Source organism: Lactuca virosa, chromosome 8 (genome assembly GCF_052849685.1).
Source record: "Lactuca virosa cultivar CGN04683 chromosome 8, Lactuca_virosa_CGN04683_v6, whole genome shotgun sequence".
Lineage (NCBI taxonomy): Eukaryota > Viridiplantae > Streptophyta > Magnoliopsida > Asterales > Asteraceae > Lactuca > Lactuca virosa.
Window position 1 is genome coordinate 160,531,093 of NC_136433.1, and position 20,567 is coordinate 160,551,659.

General features: G+C 32.0%; 2 protein-coding genes across 2 annotated transcripts; one reads left to right on the forward strand and one right to left on the reverse strand.

The window, feature by feature from the left end:
• The first annotated feature begins 10,712 nt into the window (after positions 1-10,712).
• Positions 10,713-14,803, forward strand: LOC145128255 (ENTH/ANTH/VHS superfamily protein). Its single transcript, XM_079063052.1, has 16 exons — positions 10,713-10,846; positions 11,411-11,535; positions 11,631-11,700; positions 11,818-11,915; positions 12,014-12,155; positions 12,242-12,342; positions 12,436-12,519; positions 12,649-12,699; positions 12,907-12,972; positions 13,059-13,124; positions 13,231-13,311; positions 13,433-13,510; positions 13,586-13,738; positions 13,840-13,915; positions 13,987-14,099; positions 14,180-14,803. Exons 2-16 carry the CDS (start codon positions 11,437-11,439, stop codon positions 14,555-14,557), a joined length of 1,656 nt encoding a protein of 551 aa, XP_078919178.1. The 5' UTR covers positions 10,713-10,846; positions 11,411-11,436; the 3' UTR covers positions 14,558-14,803.
• A 35-nt stretch (positions 14,804-14,838) lies between these two features.
• Positions 14,839-17,934, reverse strand: LOC145128256 (NAD(P)-linked oxidoreductase superfamily protein). Its single transcript, XM_079063053.1, has 10 exons — positions 17,556-17,934; positions 17,317-17,408; positions 17,196-17,236; positions 16,227-16,391; positions 16,119-16,141; positions 15,919-15,990; positions 15,533-15,700; positions 15,348-15,430; positions 15,202-15,264; positions 14,839-15,114 (listed from the first exon to the last, which is right to left on the reverse strand). The coding sequence occupies exons 1-10, from the start codon at positions 17,767-17,769 to the stop codon at positions 14,929-14,931; spliced, it is 1,107 nt and encodes a 368-aa protein (XP_078919179.1). The 5' UTR covers positions 17,770-17,934; the 3' UTR covers positions 14,839-14,928.
• Between the last annotated feature and the right edge of the window lie 2,633 nt (positions 17,935-20,567).

Below are 20,567 nucleotides of genomic sequence, written 5' to 3' on the forward strand. Positions count from 1 at the left end.
TCTAACAATAGCACGAAATTATTGAATGATATTAAAATAAACCAAAGTGGTTATAAAGTTCCTTTTTCCCAAAACTAGATACCTTTACTTTGATTCATCATCAAAATAATATATAGAAAAAGGAAAGGTAGATCGGTGGAAGTACCACTATTTCTTTAAACGTACGTTATTTCGGCTTTCGACCATAACTATCAAATCATTTAGTATTAATATTAGAAAATAAGATACTTGGATTTGATTTTTGTGGATACAATTCATAGCTTTTTCGGTTTATGTAAATATATATAAACAAGTTTAATCGTGATGATATATTCGATCTTATAAAAATTGAACATCAATATATGTTGAATTTCAGATATGATTAATATCATGAATTAGTTACCAAATGAAAAACAAAAGAACATATGCTTAATATTAGAAAATTATATTGATAATTAATTATCCAATCATTAAAACAAACTCGAACAAACCGATACTTAATATTGAAGATTAAATATTAGTTGTTACAAATCTTCTTCTACTTTAATAAATGAAGTTTTTTTTGCCACATGTCACATTGTCACTCAATTTGAAAAATGTTATTTTTTGGTTATTTTGAATTAATTTTTTTCCACATATCAATCTATGAGATTTTTTTATTTTATTAAATTCCACATAATATTTTAATGTATTAATTACAATAAATATAGTAATAAATAGATATCAATTTCATTATTGGACTTACATTTTAATTTCAAAATTTCCAAATTAAAACTTATTAATTTCTTTTATTTATTTATTTAAGTTCTTTGGTTAAATTTAAAATATAAAAAAAACATTTTAATTTTAATAATTCATTATTTTTCTTATTTTCTAATAAATTTAAAGTTATCAAATATTTAGATTTTTATATCTAACTTTTTTTTAAATTAACTCATGTGATACACGGGTCTCACAACTAGTAATAATATGAAATGAAAAGTAATTAATATTGAGAACTATTTTCTCATGAATAACAAATATATTATTATTAATGTTTTTGACAAAAAATGAATAATGTCCGCATCCCATCCTTTGTACGAATGTAGGATGTTTGGGTGGTAAAACTTATAAAAAATAGCGAAAACTACAATAAAGTATTTATATATTGTCTCATAATTGATTTAGTCCTTATATTATTTTTTTATTCAATTAACTCCTAAAAACCGGTAATCGTATTCAATTTAACCCTTTTACCCGTTCAACAAGTCAACAAACTTTCAAAAATTACATTTTTGGCCTAGATTTAAAAGTTATTACAAAGTTGGTCCAAAATTTACACTTTTGGCCCAGATTTTAATTTTTTTTTTTTACAATTTTGGTGTAACGCCCGGTTCCTGGTATGTATTTTAAATCAATTTATTCATTTTTGTACAGGAACTCGATGAGTTGGAGGCCCCAAACTCGTCGAGTAGGAATGAAATTTGGACACATGATTTAAAGCCTACTCGTCGAGTCGAGAGCCTCAACCCAACGAGTAGGGCTGCCAGAATGAAACCCTAAATTTCAGGGTTTAACACCCTATTTAAACACCTTAACCTCCAAAGGCTGGCCTCATTTACAACCTCCATCATCCCAAACCCTAGCCACGAAACCCTATTCCATATTTGAGTGTTTTGAGCCATTTTTGTGCATTCTTTGTGGAATTGAAGAAGAGGATTCTTGAAGAAGGAGAAAGGACGTGAAGGATAAGAGTAGATCCAGAAGTTGAGCTCCATTTCTGGTTCATTGGAGGTATAAAGCTCCTATCTTGTCTATTCAATGTTTAGATCTAGTTTTAGAGTGATTTCTCCATGTTTTGGTCTAAGAATGCTAGTCTTTGGGACTTGGATGTCCAATGTAGGGAAAACCCTTCAGATCTAGGGTCTTTAAGGGACTTCATGGCATAAAGGTGCCAACTTTATGGCCATGAAGGTCTCATGCAACTTATGAACCATCCTTTTGGCTTTTTGAGCTAAGTAGTCCATGCATGCAAGTAAAGATAGGAACTTTACGTGATATATCAGCGCTAGGGGACCAGATCTATGGTTTGGAAGCATTGAACTCGAATGGAAGTGACTGAATGGATTTAGAATAAGAGAACTCGACGAGTTGTTCATCCAACTCGGCGAGTTGGATCGTGGTCCCCCAACCTTTTCTGTTATTGAGCAAACTCGGCGAGTCTAGGGGATGACTCAACGAGTTAGGCATGGTTTTTGGGTTTTGAAGATTGAAGAACTCGGCGAGTTCAAGGAGGAACTCGATGAGTTGTATTGAAAAGTCTCGAATCTATTATAGGGAGGAACTCGACGATTTCATGAAAGAACTCGATGAGTTGGGTCGCGATTCAGGGTTTATGATTTATGGACCAACTCGACGAGTTGAGTCAACCTAGAAGGTTGACTTTGACCAGAAGGTTGACTTTGACTTGGACTTTGACCAGAGTTGACCCTTAAGGGGGTTATGAGTATGAAAGGGTAATTAAAGGAGATTTTTATGTGTAGGAGTTTGAGAGGAGTTGATTGCAGAGCCGATGACAGTTCAGCTACTTCACGACATTTGAGGTGAGTTACCTTCAAGTAGAAGTGGGTCTAAGGCACCAATACCGGCCCACTAGTAGGAGATATAGTAGAGATGATTGTCTTTGTGATAATTGTCTGGTATGCCACTATCTGTTATGCTTTATGTGTTAGTATGTTATGATATTATGTGATAGTGGTAGGAGGGGTAGGACAGACCCCGTTACCGATCGAAAGGACCGAAGGGGTAGGCCAGCACCCTGATATGCTAGGCAGTATGTGATTTAGGTGTTTATGTATTAGCATGATATATGGTAGTAGTAGGGGTGAAATAGTCCCCGATACCAGTCGAAAGGGCCGAAGGGGTAGGCCAGCACTCTGGTATGCTAGGCAGTTACCGGTTGAAAGAGACCGAAGGGGTAGGCCAACACCCTGATATGCTAGGCGGTTACCGGTTGAAAGAGACCGAAGGGGTAGACCAGCACCCGGATATGCTAGGCAGTATGTGTATTGTATGGTATGTGGTATGATGGGGGAACTCACTAAGCTTTGTGCTCACGGTTTACAATTTTGGTTTCAGGTACCTCTTCTTCGAAGGGAAATGAGTCGGCATGACTGCAGCGCATCACACACTCGATTTTCCGCACATAAGAGTCTTGGGATTTGTACTCTGACATTATTTTCCTATGATATGTTTTTGAAAGATATTTGACTTATGGTTTATGATATGAGATAACACTGGTGACATTTCAGTAATCTGTTTTATGAATCTTTAAATTAAAAATGAAATTTTTGGTCTTGAATTTTGGGATGTTACATTTGGTCCAAAATTTACACTTTTGGCCCAGATTTTAAATTTTATTATAAATTTGGTCAAAACTTTACCCTTTTGGCATAGATTTCAAAATTTTGTTATGAATTCATCCTAACTTTATTTTTTTTACAATCTTTTATCTCAAAAAAAAAAAAAATTCGAATATGTTTTTTTAAATTAAAAATCATATTTATACAAAAAAAACATATTTTCACATAAAAAATATTATCTTTTCTATATAGTTTTTTTTAAAACTTTTTTGTATACGAAATACCTATTTTTAAAAATAGGTATTTATTAAGTATATAAATATATACAGATTCGTTTTTATAAAAAATTTATATACAAACACATATTTTACAAAAAAAAAGTTTATACAAACACTTATTCTATTTTAAATATATTTGTATACAAACACATATTTATAAAAAAATATATACAAACACCTATTTCATAGTAAACATGTGTGTGTGTGTGTGTATATATATATATATATATATATATATATATATATATATATATATATATATATACACACACACACACACACACACTAGCCTTTTACCCGTGCCAAACAATGAGTGCGTATAGTTTCTTTCAGTATTATTTCTATTCGGTAACATGTATGATTGGATACCCGATTTTGACACGAAGATAATAAAAAGGTAAACCCCTAACAGTGAAATCTAATTTGCTTTGAAGACACACATTTTTATCAGTGATCAAAATTACTTTTGAATTTTGAATATGAGTTATTATTTTATGGTATTAATTCTTATTTAACTATTATTTAGAGTATACATTTAAAATGATAATTTATTTTTCAATAATTTACTTCTAAAATGATGTTTTTTTATCACAAGCATGTTTATATATATATATATATATATATATATATATATATATAAACATGTTTGGATACATTTCTTTATAAAAACGTGTTTGAATATATTTTTTTTATAAAATACGTGTTTGAATACAAATGCGGTTATAATAAAATAGGTGTTTATAAAAAATATATAAATATGTTTTTACAAAAGAAATGTATACAAACACTTATTGGGTGCATATAAATATGTTTTTACAAAATGTATATATAATAAAATAGATGTTTGTATACAATTTTTTTTTTTTTTTTGTAAAATACGTGTTTGTATATATTTTTTATAAAAATGGATTTTTATATATTATGTAATTAATAAATACCTATTTTTATAAATAGGTATTTCATATACAGAAATGTTTTTTTTTAAAAAAATAGTACAGAAAATAGAAGATTTTTTATATGAAAATATATATATATATATATATATATATATATATTTTTTTTTTTTTTATAAATATGAATTTATAAAGAAAAAATATATCCAATTTTTTTTTTGAGAAAAAATGTTGTAAAAAAAAACTAAAGTTATGATGAATTCATAACAAAATTCTGAAATTTAGGCCAAAATGGTAAATTATAGACTAAATTTGTAATAAAATTTAAAATTTGGGCCAAAAGTGTAATTTTTTAAAGTTGGATGACCCGTTGACCCGGTAAAAGGGTTAAATTGAATACGATTACCGGTTTTTGAGACTTAATTGAATAAAAAAAATATATAATGACTAAATCGATTATGAGACCAATATATACGAATTTTTTTTGCAGTTTTCCCCCAAGAAAATGCTTTAAAAATAAGCATGAAAACATACAAATTTTTATGCCGAAACCTAGATAAAGTCGGAGGATAGAAAAATCAGATTATATATAATATGGGCGAGGAACTCTTTCAAAGACAAAACCGAGGTGGTGAAAGTGATATTTTATAAAGTTAAATGTGTTAAATATAAAAGAAAAATCAGATTATATATAGTATAGGGGTAAATACGAAAGTTTAGAAAATAAAAAGTGTGGAAGTGACAATTTAGAAAGTTTTTAAAGTTTAAGGGGGTAAAAATGTAATTTTGAAAAATAAAGGATACAAAGAGTTCTTTTATAAACTAAAAGGAAACAAATGATAGAAATAAAAATGTAGGGATTATTAAAAGAAAAGTCGGGCCACCGACTTTCCTTTTTAGAATATGTATATATAATAATAACTAGAAGGGGTCCCCCGCGTTGCGGGGGTTGGAAGGTGTTTGGTAGCCATAGTAAAGTATGTTGCTATTCTCTACAATTCGGCCATTTACAAATGCATAATAGTCAAATATGTTGAACTATGTTATAGAAAGTGAATGTACATTGTTATTTCTTAATTACATTAATATAGATGAAAAAGAAATCAATGAAGGTACATTGCTTTTAGCTAACAAATTGTAATAACAGTAATGAGTAACACCACCCACCTGAGTAGATTTGTAAGCTAACAAATTGCTTTTAGCAACATCTTTCCTATCAGCACCTGTCTTAAATCCAGCCAAGTGTCGATAATAATCACATTTACTCTTCAAGTAAAGCATCTTTGAATCAAAATATGAAGCAAAAGGAAAAAAAAGTGATCCCGAAACTAATAATGTTACAGAAACAATAAATAAATACTAATAACATGCATACTTACCTTCTTTCGACATCAACGATACCCCCTAATCTTTTCATGCCACAAGATAAGGTTGCATTAACAGCAAAATCGCAGGTTTGTATTAAGGGTCCTCCTGAAAGAACATATGAATATGATACAACAATTACTTTAAGAAGACATAGTGGTAAAAATACTCAACAAAGCAACACTTCATTCTTCCAATTGTGTGAGTTTAGACCTAATTATCTTACAAAATTTAATTCATGGTTGAATTTAAAGATAAATGATTTTTTTTTGTTTAAAACATAAAATAATAGTTCCTGACCAATGGTGAAGATTTAATAAAAAAAAACGATAAAACATATGAGAGTCTCAAAAGCTTCTTTTTAAACAATGACTTCCTATGCACCCTCCCTGATATGTATATAAAACCCTTCAAGTATGCTCAACAACTATCAAAAGACTAACTCAAATTGTCAATATACTTGTATTTGTCACCATAATAGCAAGAAACTTAATATAGTTCATGGTAGTGATGGAGAAAAGGTTGCTAATTTGCTTAATCACCATCTTCTCGTCATATTGAATGCAATCTCTTATTCAAAATTCATCAAATCTGAAAATTATAATAGAAGCTATCAGTCATTAGCATCAGGCGTAGGTCCAAAAAAACAAAACAACACGATTTAAATTCCCTCGTATGTTGTAATACAAAAGACACACTATAAGCACAAACACTTACCAATAGGCTTTAACAGTAGTGATTAAGAACTGTAGATCATTAGCATCAAATCCAGAATTGACCATGGGTAAGATACCTGAAACAACCTTATAGCTTTAGAAGATAATAGCAAAAACAAATAAGTGTGCAATATTTCAATTTCGGTAACAACATTTCCATGTCTCTCCACCAACTTTATGCTACAAAAAGTATAGATTTGTATAGAGTTTACATCAAGAAAGACATATTTTCGCATGAAAAAAAGGAACCCAACAAAAAGAAGCATATTTCGATGCATGTTCGTAGCTAAAGAACTTGGAAACTGTCTACCTGCATATTTGGGTATGGGAAGTTGTCTCTCTCTTTGTCCCTTCCATCTGTTTACCTGCATACAAACAACTCAACTATCAAGTAAAAAAGACCTGATAGTTATCAAAAAGTCATTAACCACTTAAAAAACCCCTTACTCAACGTATCCGCTGAAGCTACATGTATGATTTCACCGATGAACTGGAAAAACAGATGGAATCCCTTTTTGTAAAATTGAAAAAGGAGAAGGCGGTGGATAACCTTCCTGTAAATATCTGATTAGAAGCAGATACACCCGATAGTAGGACGTCACCACCAACAGAGGAATCTCTGGAGGGATCAACGGAGAAAAACTCAAGGGAAATAACCTGAGCATAAATCAATTCCAAAAAGAAATTCATATTTTAATTACTATGAAGTCCGACCCAAAGGTACTGAAATTAAAAGCATGTTATAAAAAATATGAAAAACTATACCTTTAGAGGGGAAATTAGGGCAGAAATCAAAGGTGGGAATTGTTTGGACTGAAGTTTCTAGTACAGAATCCATGTAAAATCTCCAAAAGAACATATATAAACCGAAAATAAGATAAAGGGGATGAGTGGGTCTGTTATGTGGAGGTGAAGATGGAGATGATGGTGTAATTCCCAAATCTACCCACAACATCTGGTAAACCAACTTAAACCCTACAAAAGGACCCCAATTCTAACAGAATAAAAATGCCCTAAAACGGAATTAAAATACTGAAAAATTGAAAACATAACGCTTACCTTCTACTATGTGATTCTGGTAATTTGACCATAATTTGTATCATGCATCGACCTACAGTCAGACGGACCCTCCTTCTCGAACACCACAAGACCTCCGTGCGACTCTACCTTCAACGTCTCCCTTCAATTTTCATGTTTCCCTTGTCTCTCCCGTATCTGTCGCACACCACACAGCAGGAAGAGCATCGAACCCTAATGGAAACACATAAGTGGGAGATTTAGGCGGTGACGAGAAGTTTTAGATAGAAAAAGCAAGAAAACGAAAATGTGGATGTTTATCGGAGAGGGCACAGCCAGAAGAATCGAAGAAGAATCGAGAGATGAAGAACAGAGAGAAGTTACCTGCAACAAAAAAAGAAGGAATGAGGAAAAGAAACAGCGGTGGAGCTTCAACGAAAGAGAAAGAGGGAAGAAGATCTAAAGGAGACGTAAAATCGAGAATTGTGGTGGCGGCGGGAAGCAGGCGAGGTGTAGAAGATGGATTCGAGTGAAAGATAGAAGTTCGGGTGGAAGATAGATAAAAGCAGTCGGTAATGAAGAATTACCGGTGGAACCATGAGATCGGAAAAAACGCCAGCAATCCAAAAGTGATTGGGTGGGAAAATGGTGAAGACAACAGGCGTCAAACACGTAGCAACAAAAATCGATCAAATGGCAGAAAGTGCCCAAAAAACAAAGACGGAAAAAGAAAGCCATTCGACTCCATGGGAGTTTCGCCTCGTTGCCTTCTTCTCCCTCCGACAAAAACTTCCCGAAGAACTTTGACTCTTTCATGGAAAACTTACCGGAATCGGAAACACCTTTCGATGTGTTTGTTTTAACCTGCGAAATCGGTGGAGTAGACGTTGGGGATCTGAGGGAGCGTATGGAAGACTATGTCGGACGGGTGAAAGAGATGAGGATATTGGATGAGAAGGCGGTGGAGAAAGAACAGGAAGAATCGATTTTGTGTGCAAATTTTTCTGGAGTGGTCTCATGAGCCAAAAGGAATGAAAAAGGGAGATAAGGAAGAGTATGGAAGGATCGGGAAGGTTAGCTGAGAGGCGGTGGGTTAGAAAATGGAGAACACAAACAAAAAGGATATAAAGAAATTAATTAAAGAAGTACAGGGGCCGGATATATAAATGAAGGGACCAAAGGTGGACAAAGGAGACCAAGTTTACTGTTCTTTTGTTCCACAATTTTAATATATATATAATAATTGATAGGGCTTATTTCAGATTATTTCATTTATAAGGGCGGCATATGTAAATATAGATACCCTCACCGACAATTTGGTGTCCTTACTTGCAATTTTGTGAATAATTGCTGCTGCTAGAAGGTCAACCTCATGAAGTGGGCCCAGCTGCTAATTATTTCATTTTTCGTAAAAGGTATAAAATATAAATTGAAATTTTACCCGCAAACTTTATTTGAATTCTATTAATGCACATAACTTTAAAATAATGACTTTAGCCCCACTTTCGGCCCTCTTTTTTCTTTTAAATCACTTTTCGTACTTCAGTTGTAGATTATAATAAAAGCCACTTTAATTTTTTTTTCTATACTATACACATTTTGGAATAGAGTAAATATTACATAACACATATGTAACATACTATTGTGGTGATATTGTACAACAAAAAATCATAATGAAAAATGACGATCTATTGTAATAATTGCAAATGTGGGACATGAAAAAGTAGATTTAAACTTTCATGAATAATTGGGTGCAAAAGGGAAAAAAGTTACAAAATGAAAAGATTGACAGAAACAGAAAAGTTAGGGACTATTTTGTCAATATTAATATCTTAAAGGAGCACATGTGAATAAATTGTGGAACACATGCTGTCTCTTTCATCCACCGCAAAGCTGTCTATAACCGCTGGATCTGAAAATAGGTGGTCTCGCTAAAACCATTGAATCTAATCTAATTCATTCATTTTTGATCGGACGGTCCCTATTTATTTGTATACATGGATGTGAGTTTTTGTGGATGTATTCAATCATCGTACTTTTTCCGCAATGTTGCGATATAAATGAGAGGATCTGAATGCAGATTTGGAATTTTCTGATTTACTTTTTTACCTTTTCGTATTTTAAAATTTTAAAATATGATTATAACTAATATTGTTAAATGAATTTACAATAATTAAACTATTAAATTATTAGTAAATATTAAATGTATCAAAATGTTACATATTTTTCACACGATGGGTGAAATTGCATAGCTTAATTCAGGTATTTATGACAAAATAGCTAGTAGTTGTATAGAATTATTTGATAAAAATAACTGTAAATTTTTAAAATTCACAAAATAATATAAAACATAAAAGCTAAAACCAATAAAAAAACCACTAAAATTAACTTTTGAATTAAAAGCTATTTGATTTAAACAAGATACTTAAGTTATATATTCATTTTAAAAAAAAGAGTATATATTCATTCTTGAAGTAAAACAATGTGCTTTATGTGTTAGCAATTGATGTGTCATATATGAGTGACATAATCAAAATAACTATGACATGTCATAAATATATTATCCACTACTTCTTAATATACAAACATCTTAATACAATTTTTTTTGCATGACTGAAAGTGATTTTTACACAAAAATAAGTACATAAAATATCAATAACAATATTATAAAAATACTTACAAAAACAAGCAGGTATCAACAACTCTGGGGTCAAATCTCTGGAAATCATTTTCTACGTTACATACTATAACATACTTTTCAATATGACAACACATATATTTTAATTTGAGTATCCATTATAATTACATTATTTTTCAGAATTCTCATATGTTTGTCCTTCATGTTTTATTCATTAAATATGATTAGTGTCATATTTTTAGTAGTTTATAAACGAATAATAAAAATACTATATCTGTCGTGAAAAAACATAATTCATATTGTTTTAACTTAAAAGAATGCAACTTTTTCCCTTTTTGCAAACATACCGATTTAAAATATAATATATTTATTAATAATTTAATTATTGGCTAAACATTTTTTATAATTTATATTTGAAATCGAGGTGTATTTTAAGACAGAATATATAATTAATTAATGTTAGAAAAGCATTTGTTATTTGACGCCGACGGCCAACCAAATACGAAATTCGTTTCCAATTTTGTGTTTTTGTAGACCTTTTTGGTGCAGACACACACACACAACACACACCAGCCAGACGCCTCTCTGTCTCTCTTTCTCTCTCTAGAAAACGATTCCGGTGAGTCAATTTCGTCTTTCTGATCCATCTAATTTCTGTTTTTAAACCTCAAACACCGAATTTTGCAAGTTAGAAGTTCATCGTTGATTTTGTTCATTTCAATTCTATCAATAGATATCGGGTGTGTTTTGAATTTAGTTGCCTGTTTCTCGGTTTTAGTTTATGATTTTGACCTCAGTTGCTGAATTTTGATTTGCGACTTTATTTCTCTAACCTGCTAAACAGGAATTGATTTTCTATACCTTTTATGTCTCTGTGTGTGACTTGTATGTGTTCTTATGGATGCAACGGAATTTAGTAGTTTTCACTTTTCAGGGTCCCGATGGACTTCTATCTTATTAGTTTAATTCGAATAACTTTTTTGATTATTGATATCTATACAAAGTTAGGAGGGATGTAAATAGGCTAGGTTCATCTTCTACTATATGTGGACTATCATTCTATCAACTAATTGAGCTGAAGGAACTAATATGTTTCAGTAGTGTTGGTTACACTGAGCGTTGATATCTTGATGATGAGATTGTTTTAAGATGATCTTCCTGAAAATTTTCCCTAATTTTGTAGATCGGATTAGAATTCCTTGTTGAAGAATGTCAGGTGGTGGAACTCAAAACAGTTTACGGAAAGCTCTTGGAGCAATTAAGGACAGCACAACTGTCAATATAGCTAAAGTTAGTAGTGACTACAAGGTACATGAACATTTTGGAATTTACTCAATAAATTAAGTAAAAGTTATGCAATATGCTTGTCTTTAATGATGTTCTTTGGTGTAAAATTTCTGTAGGAATTGGATATAAATATTGTCAAGGCCACAAACCATGTTGAGCGCCCAGCAAAAGAAAAGCATATACGTGGTAAGTTATTTTATTTTTTAACTTAAAATTCAGGGCATCTTAGAAGTATTTCTCTCTTTATTTTATTTAAACAATGGAAAACTAATGTTTTCCCCAATTTTGCACTCCTTCTTGCAGCTATATTTGCAGCTATCTCAGCTACAAGACCTCGAGCTGATGTTGCTTATTGCATACATGCTCTTGCAAGAAGATTGTCAAAGACACATAATTGGGCTGTAAGCATTCCTTCCAATAATTCTTGATGTGATTTCATGCCAATAAAGTTATCTCTGAATAGGATGTTATTGGTTAAATAAATTTCGTTGAAATCCAGGTTGCTTTGAAAACCTTAATTGTTATTCATCGGGCCTTGAGGGAGGTGGACCCCACATTTCAAGAAGAACTTCTCAACTATGGAAGAAGCAGAAACCATGTGCTCAATTTATCTTACTTCAAAGATGATTCTAGTCCAAATGGTACCTTGAAATGTTTCTTTTCATGAATCAAAATATATGGATTTATATAAATCCTTGAAAAAAATATATTTTGATATTCTTTTCAGCATGGGATTATTCTGGCTGGGTTAGGACATATGCATTATATTTGGAAGAAAGGCTGGAATGCTTCAGAGTCTTGAAATATGATGTTGAAACAGATCGCCCTGTAAGATAATAATTTATATAGTGTTTTGTTTAATAATTTGGTTATTATCTTTTTTAATTAAATTAACAATCTTTGTTAACAATTGTGATACAGAGAACAAAAGATCTTGATACTCCTGATCTACTTGAACAACTACCAGCTCTTCAGCAACTTTTATTTCGTGTTTTAGGCTGTCAGGTATAATCTTTAACACTTAATTAGTTAAAGTTGTTATTAAACACTAAAGTTTGGTGCTTTTTAATGTAAAAGTTGAGTTTAATAACCTAATCATAGTAAGATCTGAACCTTAATTTATATCCTATGCAGCCACAAGGAGCAGCAGTTCATAACTTTGTGATTCAGCTGGCACTTTCTATGGTTAGTAAGCATGTTATCAATAATAATACACCCATCATATCTTTCACTTTAGCATGAGGGAAAATTTGTAAAATGTTAAACTTAATGAGGAAAGCCCGAGTTTCATGACTTTTTCTATTAAGTCGTTCTTTTTGTATTAATTAAAAAAGAAACACTCAATATAGTACCCATTATGTCTTACTATTATTATCTTTGTTGCTTCTTTAGGTTGCTTCTGAAAGCATGAAAATCTACAATGCAATTAGTGATGGTTCAGTTAATTTGGTAGACAAGGTAAACGTTAATTTTATGTATTAAAATTCAAAGTTTATTTGATGAAAAAAAAAAGATACGATAATTTAAACGTAACCATGAAACAGTTCTTTGAGATGCAACGACATGATGCTCTTAAGGCTCTTGATATATATAGGAGAGCTGGACAACAGGTAGAATATTTAATATTCTGGGAATTTTTATTTACAAGTTTTTGAAGTTTTTAGCAAAAATGGCAGATATATTATGTTAATATGTTATGCTCTTCAATGTTTTCAGGCTGAAAGATTGTCCGAGTTTTATGAAGTATGTAAAAGTCTTGATATTGGACGTGGGGACAGGTTCATTAAGATTGAGCAGGTATGGATATGATCATCTGCTTATAAAGTTTTTAGGATTAAATGCAAGAAATAGCAACGTACTTCTATTGATTTGTTTATTATATTTATAGCATTCTAATTTGTTTTTTTTTATACTAAAGCCCCCATCTTCATTTCTACAAGCCATGGAAGAATACGTGAAAGAAGCTCCTCGTGCTTCTACTGTTCATAAAGATCTGGTAGGATATTTCTGTCTACTTATAAATATTAATTTAGAAAAAAAAAACTGCTTAAATTTTATGTTCCCAAAAAAGCAGGATAGCAAACCAAAAACAATTTTGGCCATAGAATACAAAAAAGAAACAGAGGTTCAAGAGAAACAGACAGAATCTCCACCACCTCCTGCACCCGTGGCTGAACCCGTTAAGGTGGAAGCGGTTGCCTCCAAACCACCACCAGATTTACTGGTATTTTATTATTTGATATTATTTCTAATGTATTATTAATTTTATATGATATTATTTAATTATATTTGGATTCTTGAGAAATGACTCGTTTGTATTGCTAGGGTTTGGATGATCCGGTTACAGACGCTTCTGAATTTGACCAGAAGAATTCTTTAGCTTTGGCTATTGTTCCCGTTGGTATGTAATTTATAGTTTTTATTGCAAAAAATAGCAATTTATTTCTATTTATTTATTTGTTGATGTCACAGTTGACCAACCAACTTCAACCACCACAACTTCATTCAACGGAACCTCGGGATGGGAGTTGGCACTAGTAACCGCTCCAAGCTCTAATGGGACCACCGCGTCCGCAAGCAAATTGGTACATAACATTTACCTCTCAACATAATTATTTATCAGACTGTCTCTGTCTGACTATTAGTCAAATATCTAAAATGCCAGGCCGGAGGGCTAGACAAACTTACACTTGATAGTCTCTACGACGATGCAATCAGAAGAACCAACCAAAACCAAACCGCGAGCTTCAACCCATGGGAACACGGTCCGCTAGCCGGGACCATGATGCCGCCGCCACAAACCGCACCGGGCCCATTCTACGGCTCAACCGCCCTAACCGCACCACACAACATACAAATGGCTATGGCTCAACAACAACAACATCAACAACAAGCCTTCATGTTCCAACAACAACAAATGATGATGATGGCCCCACCACAACAAAGTGCAAACCCATTTGCAAACCCGTATGGGCCCACCTCGCACCCTTATGGGTCGGGTGTCCCGGTTCAATCGTATAATCCATATACGGGACTTATATAGGAGGTTTTTTCGGGGTGGAAATGTGTACAAGTTAATTAGGAGTAGGAATATGCATTGTTCATTATTTGAGGTCGAGGGTTGGAATAGTGTTTTCGGGTTATATTCACATTCTTTTCGTCTGCCAATTTTTTTTTTCAAGGTTTTCTATTTTGTTTAAGATAGAAATATCGTGTAAAACTTTTGAGATTATCATTTGCACATTCATGTATCATATATAAATAGTAATTGAGTGGTCATTCTTGGACAGTGTTAATCAACTTAGGGGTTGTTTGCTGGGAGAATAAACAAAAATATGTATGTATTGGATCTATATGAGTAACAAAGTATCTATATTTTTTTTAATTACAAAAAATGAAATGTGCATTGTCAATTTACATCTTTTCAACGGGAAAACCTATTGTGGGTTTTGATTTTGAAGCCAAATCACGAAGCTCATCAACCTCATCACTAGTTAGTCTCCAACCCAATGCCCCACCAAATTCTTGTGCTTGTTCTGCATTTTTGGCTCCGGGAATTGGGATCACATTATCTTGAGCTATGAGCCAGTTGAGAGCCACCTGGCAACATATAATACATACATCTTAGTCCTGGTCACAGTTGCTAAACACAGTACAACCTGTTCTGTTATGTCATATCAAATATACCTGTGTTGGAGTTTTCTTATAGCTCTCTCCAATCTCCTTGATCCTGTTTATAAGAGGTTGCAGCTGCACGGAAACAGATTATTGTATGACATAAGTATGGAATAAAAAAAACGCAAACTTTCCCATTTTTGCCCTTGTGGTCTTACCTCGGTTAGGAACTCAGCAGTGTATATATTTCCTCGAGGACCTGTCGGGATGTTTTGCGGGGTATACTTTCCCGTCAAAACACCTACAGGAGTTGAAAAAAAAGGTTATTGCAAATTACAATGACAATTCTAGGGTTTTTTTACTTCTTTTTCTTTATAAGAAAATACAAAATTACAATTCAAACCTTGAGCGATAGGCGAATATGCGATTAAACTAATCCCAAGTTCATCACACGTGGCCTTGACACCGTTTTCCTCAGGTATCCTGTAAATGAGACTGTAATTGACTTGGTTTGAAGCCAAAGGGATACCTCGTTTCTTTAGCTGTTTATAAGCCTCACGAAGACGCTTTTCTATAAAACCATAAAAAAAAAAGTGTATTTGTAATGTTAGAGTGATAACATGAGTCTGTTGTAGTGGTAATGAGGTGAGAATCCATAAGAGAGGTCTTAGGTTCAAACCCAGGCATCACCTTTCTTGCTTTGAGGACACTGTGATTTACCTCATCCATGTTGGCAGTGGGACCGGTTTTTAACAGTTATAACTATAAAAAAAAAAAATGAAAATATACCGCTATAGTTGGAGACTCCAACGGCCTTCACAAGCCCTTGATCCACCGCATCTCCAAGACCATCAATATACCCTGAAAAAAACTATCCAGCTTAGGAGTTTTTTATTTTTATTTTATTGGTTAAGCATTTAATATGGATAACTATACAAAATAGATATAAAGAGTAATAATACATTAATGTAGCCAAGTAGGGAAAGTACCTTCGTTTCCCCAAATTCCTGGCCTGAAAATTTATAGAAAAGTTAGTTGGTTATTACGATTTACTTGAATGTGACATGAATATAAGCCAAGGAGGCTAAGAAACAAACCAATGGAGTTGATAGAGTTCAACTGAGTCAAGCTCGAGTCGACTCAATGAGTCCTTAAGGGCTGAGAGGACACTTTGGCGCCCAAGCCTCCATGGCAATGCTGCAAATTTAGTTGCAACAGCTATCTCATCTTCCGGATACTTCTTCTTACGTTCCTTAATGAATCTTAAGCAGATAAAAACAAAGTGAATATGACATTATTTCTATTCAATAATAAACGGAAGTTGACTAACGTACAGAGGGGTAAAATAATCATTTACTCACATTCCGACAGTTCATTCGGACCAAGAAAGAAACAGACTTTGTGTATATAACTTTTACAACATCATGTACCCATTCAGTATCTTATCCATACATATATTAAAAGGAAAAAAAGGGTAAAATGGTTATTTACTTCTAACAGAAGAAGGGTAAAATAGTCATTTGCTCACATTCAGACAGTTCATAAACAGACTTTGTGCATACAATACTTAGAATCGTTTATCCAGTTGGTATTTTATCCATACAAACACTTAAAAGAAACAAGGGTAAAATGGTTATTTACTTCTAACAGAAGAAGGGTAAAATAGTCATTTGCTCACATTCAGACAGTTCATAAACAGACTTTGTGCATACAATACTTAGAATCGTTTATCCAGTTGGTATTTTATCCATACAAACACTTAAAAGAAACAAGGGTAAAATGGTTATTTACTTCTAACAGAAGAAGGGTAAAATAGTCATTTGCTCACATTCAGACAGTTCATAAACAGACTTTGTGCATACAATACTTAGAATCGTTTATCCAGTTGGTATTTTATCCATACAGACACTTAAAAGAAAGAAGGGTAAAATGGTCATTTACTTCTAACAGAAGAAGGGTATAATAGCCAGTTACTCACACAGTTCATAAACAGACTTTGTGTCACTTACATTTCATTTAAACTTATGGAAATAAAGTTAACAACTGCTAAATGGTTTGTAGATTACCTTCCGAGTAGTGTTTCAGAATTTATCGCACCAAATGAGAACTGAAAACACAGAAATTTCAGGTTTTAGTAACACAGAGTTTTTCAAGAAAAAGTAGGATCATAATGCAATTTATTCTTACCCTGGACCCATAAACCTCAGCAGTATCGAACCAAGTTATACCACTATCTATACTTGCATCAAATGCGTTCTTACAAGCTTTCATCTTCCTATCTGCAATCATCCGAAAGAGAAACCAGGTCCCAATACCATTTCAGTCAGAAACCAATAGATAATAGAACATACAAGCTTAAAAAAGTTCACTGAGGACTTTTAACAAACACCTGGTGGACAAACTTTTCAACATGTAATCTCACTTACCATCCCATTCGAAATTGTTCCAATAACTGGTATCGCCCCATGACCAAGCTCCAATCCCAAGCTTTGTGAGCTTCAAATCAGAACCACCCAGCTTCACGAACTTATCTTCCTCGGTTTGCACCTTCACAACGCCATCTGAAGCAACTGCCCTGATTCGTTCAACCTTTTTCTGGCTAAAAGCAAAGTTACAGGTACTAGTGAATTGCAACGCCATTCCCACACTTGATCTTTCAATTACTCCAGGTTTTGGTTATTATGCTTTCAGACAAGAAAACCCACTTACTAATCTAAGCAAAAACATTAATTTTTGGTGGTCGATGTATAAATTCTCCACGTCTATTAGTTTCCAAAGAGCTTCGGACCACATGAAACATGATGTACTTGTGTGCCAAAATTTAAGGTCCAAACATATGATTATGTCATCTATTTTTTGTTTAAGCAAATTTTAGGCACAGAGATATGATTCTGTCCCTTCTAAATTTAAATTGATGAACTTCAAAAAAATATTGTTTAAGCAAAAGAAAAAGATTAACGGTCTATCATAGTTTTTTTTTGTAGTCTAATAAAAAAACTTATTATTTGCATATTTATATCATATTAATTTATAATATGTGAGAACTACAGTTACAAAATTAATTAAATTTTCATAGTAAAAACTCGAAATTATTAATCAATTATTTTAAATAAATTATTAATTAAGAAATATTTTTTTAGTTATATAAAATTATAATTGTTATTTTAAATAAATACGTGAAATTATATCACCTTATAATCTGTATTAATTTTATTTTAATTTTTATTCTAGTGTTATTAATTTAATGTAATTAGAGTGTCAAATTTAAAATTTGAAATTTAAAATGAAAAATCAATAGATTGATAAGTGACGTAACATTAATTAGAAGACCTAATAAGGTGACACATGTCAAAAAGAGATTAAAGTTATTCTTTTATTAGAATAGAAAAATGTATAACTTTAATCAAAGTATTTTAACTGCATATATATATATATATATATATATATATATATATATATATATATATATATATATATATATAAGTTATCAAGATTGAGATTTTACCTGCAGTTGCTTTACGTTTAGTAAAATCAGAATTGTAAATTGGATTGGAATCAAAATACTTACCGCCGAATGAACTGTTTCCAAATTGTAAATTGGATTGGAATCAATGATAGTGCAATACTTATTGTTACTTGATGTTGATAAAAACAGTGAAATCAATCTTTAAGTTCTTAAACAATAATCAAAATTCTTATAGATGCAAACCACATCAATTAAGGAAAAACATGTTGAGTAGAAAAAAAAAACAAGATTATGACCATATACAACTAAAGACATAAGATCACAAAAAGACTAATATATACCTACCGCGTTGCTATGTATAATTTGAGATAAATAGATCAAGTTGCGATGTTTTATGAGACTTACTGCGTTCTAGAATGCTAAATTTTAAGTAGAATGAACATATTTTTGAGACTTGATCTAACTTTCAACTTTCAAGCTGATGGACAACTTTTGTAGGTTCTGCATGATATTTTTTTTTTAACATCTTAAGCAGAATGTTCCTATGTATCATACACCACATATCAATTCTTCAACTAATAGTATCCTTGAGATAATCCGTAATAACTATCTTTCTCGCATAATGCATTTTCAGTCCAAACATCAAAAGATTACTTTACAATTTGCATCATAATCTTTCACATCCTTGAAAGCAAGAGTTCAAGTGTATATTTATATTAGAGTTTGTGAAGCAATAGTGGGTCGAAGGCCACTGTTATAATGAACATCGTCATATGTCGCGATAAACGAAACTGAAAAGATTTTTAATTGGATGTTGATATCTATGTCAAATAGTAGGCAACACTTATATATACAATGTAGATTTGAAAACAAGGATCTAATTCACTGTAGAATTGCATTACCTTGTAGGCTTGTAATAAATTATTAATTGGACTATGCTACTGCTGTTGTTTCATTGGGCTGATCCAGGGCTAAGTTAAGTTCGGACCACGTTACAAATCAGGTTGGTGTTCAATTTTATTTAGTGAATAAAATAATTTAACATTAAATTTCAGAAATACCAGTGGATCTGAATATACAAACTTTTAGTTTTGACACTACATAAGTTCTTAACTTTTTAAAATTTATAATGTTTTACTTTTGGATAACTGTTTTTATGATCGACTTTTTAAAACTCAAATCAGTCACTAAACCTTTTCTTGTTCATGTACTTGCTGCATTCCATTTTTTATACGTATGTTTTTTTTTGGAAAGGGAACTTCCCTAACGAGGGTTTCCGGGCCAGCTTTCACGCACCGACTAATCCCCCGCTGCAAACATGAGGCTTTGCCTCATGCCCTGGAGTCACTGCAGGCGAACCTCCATGGCCACAAGGGCTGAGTGGTGCCAGTATTTGAACATGGGTCAATAGGTTATCCACCATATCTTCCACATGCCTTACCAAGTCATCACAACCCAAGTGGTTTATACATATGTTTATATCCATAATACATTTGATGTCGAGATCCTGCGGGTCTTGTTATTCATACATCATGTCTTTATGATATTAATAGTACTTATTTCGATGGTATTCATGATGATATGAAACATGTTCATGGCGTTAGGGTTGCATCATGTTTTTACGCTACTAGAAAACTAAGGTAAAATCTCAATATTAATAACTTTGATATATATATATATATATATATATATATATATATATATATATATATATATATATATATATATATATATATATATAGGTTTAGGTTCTATGGAAAACAAAAAACCCTAAAAATCATAAAAATGCATAAAAAAAATACTTAGAGATCACAAAACTTTTTTTTGAATTTTTTTTATAAAAAATCGCAGCTTTTTATTAAAATTCGCTGAAAAAAAAAATAAAAAATCAATTCTTTTTTTTTTTTTTTTAATAAAAAATTTTTTTTTTCAAAATTTTTTTTTTCAAAATTTTTTTCAGCGAATTTCTTTA